The sequence below is a fragment of the Lonchura striata genome, chromosome 5, assembly GCF_050655825.1.
Source record: "Lonchura striata isolate lonStrDom1 chromosome 5, ASM5065582v1, whole genome shotgun sequence".
NCBI lineage: Eukaryota > Metazoa > Chordata > Aves > Passeriformes > Estrildidae > Lonchura > Lonchura striata.
In genome coordinates, this window is record NC_140707.1 from 28,460,429 (window position 1) to 28,469,871 (window position 9,443).

At 48.6% G+C, this 9,443-nt stretch overlaps 1 protein-coding gene across 1 annotated transcript; it reads left to right on the plus strand.

The window, feature by feature from the left end:
* The first annotated feature begins 41 nt into the window (after positions 1–41).
* On the plus strand, positions 42–4,436 carry LOC110484470 (uncharacterized). Its single transcript, XM_085580178.1, has 5 exons — positions 42–176; positions 1,240–1,515; positions 2,157–2,198; positions 2,427–2,660; positions 3,859–4,436. The coding sequence occupies exons 2-5, from the start codon at positions 1,272–1,274 to the stop codon at positions 4,425–4,427; spliced, it is 1,089 nt and encodes a 362-aa protein (XP_085436304.1). The 5' UTR covers positions 42–176; positions 1,240–1,271; the 3' UTR covers positions 4,428–4,436.
* Positions 4,437–9,443: the final 5,007 nt, after the last annotated feature.

Consider the following 9,443-nt stretch of genomic DNA (forward strand, 5'->3'; position numbering starts at 1 on the left):
AACAGTGCAGCCTATAGTAACAAGAAGCTCTACCACAAGCACACTTCCAACAGCACCTAGTACTTCTTCTGCAAAAACTATATCACCTGAGACCACAAATCCAACAATAACTGCAAAAATTACAGTTCCAAGAACTTCACCTTCACAACCTCTTTTCACAATAAAGTCAACTACTGGTAGGTTTTTAGTGTTATTGTCTAAAATAAATTATTATAAACTTGTTCTAAACCTCTGTACATTGTTGAGATACCATTCCTAGGAATGCATTTCAAATTCACACACCATCCAAGCATTAGACTCCAAATCATGAAATAGGCAAAGCAGGCTTTCAGAAAGGAATTTGTAAACCAGAAATGTTCAGAAGTGTAGACTGAAAGTGTATAAAAAGATGTAGGTATTAGGATAAAAATGCAATCAAAAAGTGAGTAATCTGAGAAACACAATTAGTAGTTCTATAAGCAGTGAGCAAGCCCAGGTCCAGTTGGGTTTTTTAGCTCAGCTTCAGCCTCTTTTCCACTGGTTCATTTATGGAGTTCAAGGAGCACCCAATCTATTGACTCTGAATAATGTAAGCAAGCCCCAAAGCAGAGTCACACAGGTATCAGTGTAGCAGCTTTGTCTAGCCTTCTAAAGTCCTGTTCTCTGGAGGATGACTCTGCCAGCATAAATTACTTTCTGATTCTGTGGCTTGTGGAGCCTCATTTAGCCTCATACCAACATGCACTTCAACTAATAAACCATCTTGAACCATGACTGTCAGGAAAAGCAGAGGTAAAAATAGGTCCCAAAGGAGTCAAAACATATGAAAGCTGACATTGTGACAGATGATTTGTGCATCATGGCAAGGAGAGTCTATAGTATGATGTTATTTAGCCTTTCAATACAAAATGCATAAGCTGCAAGTGTGGCTGATTTGGAACATAATAAAAGCCAATGGACAAAGTCCATATAGACTTTACCCAAAGTGACAACAAAGCTAACTACTTATATATTAAACAAATCTAATACAGAAAAATACAGCAAATGAGAACAAAGACAGACATGAGACAACAGAAAACAAATATAAGCTCAGAAATATTTGGTAAGTGTATGAGAACATGAATACAACAGTCATATTGAAAATATTTGAAAAATAAAAGAACTATCTCTAAAATACAAATATCTTCTTTATAATTAATCTGGTTTTAATTTTTCTATTAATTGGTTACTCACATTTTGTTTTTACCTTTACTCCAAAAGAACATACAACATCAATTTTTACCACACCAAACATGACTACAACCATCACTACCCCTTCCATAACTACCTCAATGAAAAGAACCATGGCCACTACACGGTCTGTTCCCTCATCACCTTCTGCCTCATCAATCGCTGCTTCAACAGAGACAGAACAAGTAGGGGTCACCTCACCATCCTTCAAGACCACGACCGAAAGGAAAACAGCAACTTCCTCGATACCTACTCACACCACAACTCGGAGCACAACTTTCAGCCAGCCTGAACTAACAACAGCAGGTAAATAGCACTTTCTTACATCTGTCAGGTGAAGCCATCACTCACAAGTCATATGTCAATATAGTCCTTATAAAAAACTTCAGGCATTCTTACTAGAGGTCTTAACATTGCAAACAGAAAGGAAAGGACATGGATAAGAAGTGTGATTAAAATGGAAATTTATCTTCCCAATGGAGCAAGCATCTGACATCCAAATATGATGTTAAAGCTAGCATTGGCTAGCTAGCATCTCTTCCAACACTTCCTCCAAATTTAGACAAAATCTCTCTATGCCTCAAAGCAAGTTCTTCAAAACTCACAGACCACAAAATATATATTCCCCCTACTCACTGTAAAAAATACTCCTCCAAAAATAATAACCTTTTTGAATGTCTGACACTAAATATACAAACAAGGACAGTCTCCTCTGAGGCTGTATGGCAACACATATTACTACATTAGCAATCAACAGGCTGGGACAGCATGTGGTGGGAAGTCTACTGTAGTGGGAGGGCAACTGTACACTCTTTTCCAAATCCAAGTTTCTCCCACAAAGTACTGTTGGGTGCATATATATGGGTCTTCTTGTGCAAGCAATTACAGATTCCTCTAGGAAGCTCACCAGCTCCCAGCCATTACTAATATTCATTCTTTCACCACAGAGAGTGAGGGAACCGAAGCAACCACTGTGCACTACCCAGAAGGTGAGTAAACAGAACTAGAGAGATGCCCTTGGCCTAAGATTCTGCTTCACTTATCTCAGCTTTTCCAGATGATAGTCTTGCCCAGTTTGGAATACTTGGGAGGGGAAACATGCACATCCAACCAGGCTCTTCTTTCCTCAGGAGCTTCAGAAAAAGACAGGGAGTATCAAATTGTCAGAGGCACCCTTCAGACTCACCCTCAATCAACTTGTGCTTTTCTCTCCGCAGTTGTTACCCACATAAGAACAAAACTGACACAGCCTGTACAGCACCTTGTCACCCAGACACAGACCACCCCTGGCACATCCACCAGCAGCACCTCTGTCCCAAGAGAGACCAGCCCTGCCACTAGTCCAGAAGTTCCACTGACAAGGACATTTCCAAGCTCCAGCTCTTTGCCTGTCACTTCAGCCTCATCTGTTTCTTCCCTCTCCTCAACCCAGCTGGGAACATCATATCCTGGTAAGGCTCCCTCCTGCCCTTCTTTCTGATCTGCCTGCTTCTTCCAGTTCCCACCCTTCTCTTCTAAGTAGCACATCCCACAAAGGCTTCAGTTTTGGTACTTGTTCTCAATTCCCCCTGCTATTGCCATGGGACACCAGCAGGTCCTGAGCCTGACCTACACATGACCCTGACTGTGTCCTTCTCCTTGCAACTTCAGGGCTTTGGCTCTGGGGCACAGGCTTCTATGAGAGTTCAGGCATCCATGAGTTCCTGCCCTATAGCTATCAATCAGATACAAGCTAAAACACCTCTTCTTACAGTGCTGCCCTGAGAATGCACAGTGGGACAGGGGTGAACAAAAGGCAGGGAAACTGGAAATACATCTCCTATTTACAGCTCAGGACAGTTCTCAGTTAGAGGCATAACCCAAGGCATCATCTCCAGCCAAAGGATGCCTGGGGCATGGCACATCCAAGAAAATTGCTGTCCAACAAATATGACCTCATGGACCAATGCTGACCCTGAGTGCAAGAGTTGCCAGTGGAGGGTGGGCAAGAAAGTGTACACTCAAGTCCAAGCTTTCACTCCAGTTCTTTCACTTAGACCCATGTGCCAGAGTTCTCTTAGTGTTGATCTCCTTTGGGGAGATGCCATAGCATGCTTTGCCTAGAATCCTTCCCAAGACTCAATCATTCTTTTCTCTCATCCCTTTCTTTGTAGCAAGGGAGCCAACCAGAGCTAAGACACCAACTACTAAAGTAGTAACAGGTGAGTGCTCTGGTCATGAAAGAGATAAGAATTATCCCCAGCCAATACATTCATATCCCTTCAGTAGCCACGGCCCTCCCATGGATCCCTCCCAGAGGAGTCTGCAGCAAGCCAGTTCTAAACTACCAGTAAACAAATGATACCTCTTCCCCAATCAATTGCTCCAAAAAGAATAAGATTAGACAAACTGCTAGAGGTCAACCTTAAAAACAGTCAGCAGCAAGCACTTACAAAAAAGAAGCAGGACAGGAAGGAACATATTTAGGACAATGGACATTTTCATTAACTGAAAAAAACACAAACCCTATACCAACCAGATTTAGTGGGAACTAAGCCTCCCATCCTGGCCCATAACTGAGCACAAAACCTCAAAAAGTACAGGACTCAATATCACTCAACTTCTCATAAGCCAGCAACATACAACTGACCTGTGCTTCCCTCCTGGCAGCCTTTACCCACGAACTGTCAACTGTGCCACACATTGGGCCACCTGTGTCCACGCACAAGACCACAGCCACCACCTCCATCAGCAGCACCTCCAGGATTTCTCTCTCCACTGGAGCCAGCCCACCAAGCAGCACAGAAGTGCCTCTGGAAACAGCCTCTCCACATCCCAGCTCTCCACCTGTCCCCCGCAGCCCGCTCAGCACCCGGCTGCCATCCACTGCCTCCACTTCAACAGCCTCCTCCACAGCAGCTCCCAGCACCAGCCCCAGGCCCACACCTACAACCCTGAGGCCCAAGACCTCTTCCCCAACAACCAGTGCTGCAAAGGAGTCGCCTGTAACAGAGTCCTCTGCACCCACCACGGCCAGAACCAGCACGCTGCCATCGCCTGCTTCTTTTCCCTCCTCAACTGTGTCCTCAACAAGGATCAGCTCCTCACAGCATGGTAAGCGTCTCTCTTACCTGTCCTGCTGCATCTGCCTGCTCTCCCTCTTCTCTTTTTCATTTCCACCACTGCAGAACACATGTATATTTTCTTTAAATTTGCTCTCCATTCCCACCGCTTTTTGAATCAGCAGTGTAATGTAGTTGTCATGTGGTATCACCCTGGGGGTCCAGTCATCCCACACTGGCCACCATGACAGTTCTGAAGTGGGCAGACTTTAATATGTTCCTTTTCCATGGGAGGACCTGCACATCCACCCACGGTCTGCTTCCAGAAAGACCAAGAGGCATCTTGCCTGTTGGAAAGCAGCATGCCCTTTTCCTCCCCTTTTATGGGAAAAAAGGAGAGCAGGAATAGGGCAGAGCCCTTAGTCCCACATCCTTCTTTCTGATAAATATTCAGTGCAGCATGCTGAAGTTGTGGATATTTATGCTGCCTGTCTGAGGCTACAGCAACCACATTTGCCTCCTCCTTATGCCCTCATCCACAACTGACCTGTGCGTCCCTCCTGGCAGCCTTCACCCACGAACTGTCAACTGTGCCACACATCGGGCCACCTGTGTCCACACACAAGACCACAGCCACCACCTCCATCAGCAGCACCTCCAAGACCTCTGTGTCCACTGGAGCCAGCCCACCAAGCAGCACAGAAGTGCCTCTGGAAACAGCCTCTCCACATCCCAGCTCTCCACCTGTCCCCAGCAGCCCGCTCAGCACCCGGCTGCCATCCACTGCCTCCACTTCCACAGCCTCCTCCACAGCAGCTCCCAGCACCAGCCCCAGGCCCACACCTACAACCCTGAGGCTCAAGACCTCTTCCCCAACAACCAGTGCTGCAAAGGAGTTGCCTGTAACAGAGTCCTCTGCACCCACCACGGCCAGAACCAGCACACAGTCATCACCTGCTTTTTCTCCCTCATCAACTGTGTCCTCAACATGGCTCCGTTCCTCACAGCCTGGTAATACTTCTTCCCAGCTTTCCTGCTCTGCCCAGCTCCTCCTGCCCTCCTATCACCATTTTCTCCATGAATCATACAGTACTTGTGAATCTTTGTCTGCCTACCCCACCATTCCCTCTGCCTTTGCTCAGCTTTCTTCCTGGTGTATTCCTGGGCCTGTGCACTGGGTCTGCTTGGGATAGAGCTAGTTATTGTTCCCAGCATGTTTCCTGGTACTGTGTTTTAGATGTGCTTCCCAGCCTGTGTTGATGGCACACAAGTGCTTTGGTGGTTGCTCAGGAATGCCAGTTTCATCCCTGGTCCCCTCTCTTTGTCCTTCTGCCAGCTAGGGAGTGGGCATGGGGTGGTCTCGAGTCCATCAGGGACACAGCCAGCATAGCTGGCCCAAAGTCTGTGTCCAAGGAGACACTGCATACCACAGAATATCATGCTGAGCTCTACAGTGGGAGTGGACTGGGTGGGAAAGTTATTCCCAAGCAGCCACTGCTTGGAGACTGGTGGCATATTGGCCAGTGGCAAGAAGTTGTAACTCATGATCATCTTGTGGGTAGGTCTTGCTTTGTTTTTCCTTTAGTTTCTTTACTTCTGAAAACTTTTTCCATCCAGAATACATGTGGCTGGTTTTGCTTTTTCCAATTCTCTCCCCATGCCTGTTGAGTGGTAGCAAATGAGTGATTGCCAGGGTAGGCACTTCACATCCAGAGAGAGTAACCCCATCATCACCTGGCAAGTATTGGCCCTGACTGGCCCTGAAGGATGACAAAGCTAAATGGATGAGCAAATGTCTGGTCCTGCCTCTTCCCAGAAAAATTCAGTGCAATACCAGGCTTAACTTCTACCTTTAACAAAAACACTTGTGCAATCGCATTAGCTTCCCCTTCTCTCCTAATCCTCAGTTGACCTGTGCTTCCCTCTTGGCAGCCTTTACCCACGAACTGTCAGCTGTGCCACACATTGGGCCACCTGTGTCCACGCACAAGACCACAGCCACCACCTCCATCAGCAGCACCTCCAAGACCTCTGTGTCCACTGGAGCCAGCCCACCAAGCAGCACAGAAGTGCCTCTGGAAACGGCCTCTCCACATCCCAGCTCTCCACCTGTCCCCAGCAGCCCGCTCAGCACCCGGCTGCCATCCACTGCCTCCACTTCCACAGCCTCCTCCACAGCAGCTCCCAGCACCAGCCCCAGGCCCACACCTACAACCCTGAGGCTCAAGACCTCTTCCCCAACAACCAGTGCTGCAAAGGAGTCGCCTGTAACAGAGTCCTCTGCACCCACCACGGCCAGAACCAGCACACAGTCATCACCTTCTTCTTCTCCTTCATCAACTCTATCCTCAACAAGGCTCAGCTCCTCAGGGCCAGGTAAAGCTCTTCCATACCCATCCTGGCACTTCCTGCTTCTCTCCATTTTTCCACTCATCCTTATCAGCCATGCAGGTTCCTTGCAGAGCTGTTTTCATTTTTCCTCTCTATCCCATTTGTTTCTGCATGGGAACACCTGTATGGCCATACTTAGGGCTCTGGGACACAGATCCCTCCCATGGAGCTTGACCTGCCAGTCTCAAAAGGGACTCTCCTTAAGCTCTGCCTCTACCATAAAGGGATGCATGCAAATTCACACAGGGTCCTCTTCAGGACTAGGTAGTGGAATGTTGCCTATTGAAAGGTACTGTATCCATCTCCTCCATTTTAAGACAGAAACCAGACAGCTTGTGGACAGGACCCACAGTCTCAGTGCTCTCTTCTTCCCGGGGAATACTCAGTGCAGCACAGCCGTGTTGCATTTGTTGATATTCTAAATCTGCAGTGTCTGACCACCTCCCTTTACAGCTTTTGCTGCCCTCATCCTCAAAAGCTCTGTGCTTTACTTCCAGCAGCCTTCACCCACGAACTGTCAACTGTGCCACACATTGGGCCACCTGTGTCCACGCACAAGACCACAGCCACCACCTCCATCAGCAGCACCTCCAGGATTTCTCTCTCCACTGGAGCCAGCCCACCAAGCAGCACAGAAGTGCCTCTGGAAACAGCCTCTCCACATCCCAGCTCTCCACCTGTCCCCAGCAGCCCGCTCAGCACCCGGCTGCCATCCACTGCCTCCACTTCCACAGCAGCTCCCAGCACCAGCCCCAGGCCCACACCTACAACCCTGAGGCCCAAGACCTCTTCCCCAACAACCAGTGCTGCAAAGGAGTCACCTGTAACAGAGTCCTCTGCACCCACCACGGCCAGAACCAGCACACAGTCATCACCTGCTTCTTTTCCCTCCTCAACTGTGTCCTCAACAAGGCTCAGCTCCTCACAGCCTGGTAGGCTTCTGCCTGAACTCCATTTTTGATTCTTTCTGTCCTGCCACACAGGTTCCTTTCAGAGTTCTTTTAGATTTGTTCACCGTTTGCCCTTCTTTCAGCTTTCGGACCGTGGTATGTCTTTACTTAGGTAGGACTCTGAGACACAGATCTCTCCCATGGAGGTTGACCTGCCAGTCTCGGAGGGGACTGTTCTTAAGCTCTGCCTCTTCCTTAATGAGACACATGCAAATTCACACAGGATACTCTTCAGGACTAGGTAGAGGAATGTTGCCTGTTGGAAGGCACTGTATCCATTTCCTCCATTTTAAGACAGAAACCAGACAGCTTGTGGACAGGACCCACAGTCTCAGGGCTCCCTTCTTCCCAGGGAGTAAGTGCAGCACAGCCCTCTTTGTTTTGTTGATATTGTAAACCTGTGGCATCTGACCACCTCCCTTTCCAACTTTTGCTGCCCTCATTCTCAAAAAGCTCTGTGCTTTACTTCCAGCAGCCTTCACCCACGAACTGTCAACTGTGCCACACATTGGGCCACCTGTGACCACGCACAAGACCACAGCCACCACCTCCATCAGCAGCACCTCCAAGACCTCTGTGTCCACTGGAGCCAGCCCACCAAGCAGCACAGAAGTGCCTCTGGAAACAGCCTCTCCACATCCCAGCTCTCCACCTGTCCCTAGCAGCCCGCTCAGCACCCGGCTGCCATCCACTGCCTCCACTTCCACAGCCTCCTCCACAGCAGCTCCCAGCACCAGCCCCAGGCCCACACCTACAACCCTGAGGCCCAAGACCTCTTCCCCAACAACCAGTGCTGCAAAGGAGTCGCCTGTAACAGAGTCCTCTGCACCCACCACGGCCAGAACCAGCACACAGTCATCACCTGCTTTTTCTCCCTCATCAACTGTGTCCTCAACATGGCTCCGTTCCTCACAGCCTGGTAATACTTCTTCCCAGCTTTCCTGCTCTGCCCAGCTCCTCCTGCCCTCCTATCACCATTTTCTCCATGAATCATACAGTACTTGTGAATCTTTGTCTGCCTACCCCACCATTCCCTCTGCCTTTGCTCAGCTTTCTTCCTGGTGTATTCCTGGGCCTGTGCACTGGGTCTGCTTGGGATAGAGCTAATTATTGTTCCCAGCATGTTTCCTGGTACTGTGTTTTAGATGTGCTTCCCAGCCTGTGTTGATGGCACACAAGTGCTTTGGTGGTTGCTCAGGAATGCCAGTTTCATCCCTGGTCCCCTCTCTTTGTCCTTCTGCCAGCTAGGGAGTGGGCATGGGGTGGTCTCGAGTCCATCAGGGACACAGCCAGCATAGCTGGCCCAAAGTCTGTGTCCAAGGAGACACTGCATACCACAGAATATCATGCTGAGCTCTACAGTGGGAGTGGACTGGGTGGGAAAGTTATTCCCAAGCAGCCACTGCTTGGAGACTGGTGGCATATTGGCCAGTGGCAAGAAGTTGTAACTCATGATCATCTTGTGGGTAGGTCTTGCTTTGTTTTTCCTTTAGTTTCTTTACTTCTGAAAACTTTTTCCATCCAGAATACATGTGGCTGGTTTTGCTTTTTCCAATTCTCTCCCCATGCCTGTTGAGTGGTAGCAAATGAGTGATTGCCAGGGTAGGCACTTCACATCCAGAGAGAGTAACCCCATCATCACCTGGCAAGTATTGGCCCTGACTGGCCCTGAAGGATGACAAAGCTAAATGGATGAGCAAATGTCTGGTCCTGCCTCTTCCCAGAAAAATTCAGTGCAATACCAGGCTTAACTTCTACCTTTAACAAAAACACTTGTGCAATCGCATTAGCTTCCCCTTCTCTCCTAATCCTCAGTTGACCTGTGCTTCCCTCTTGGCAGCCTTTACCCACG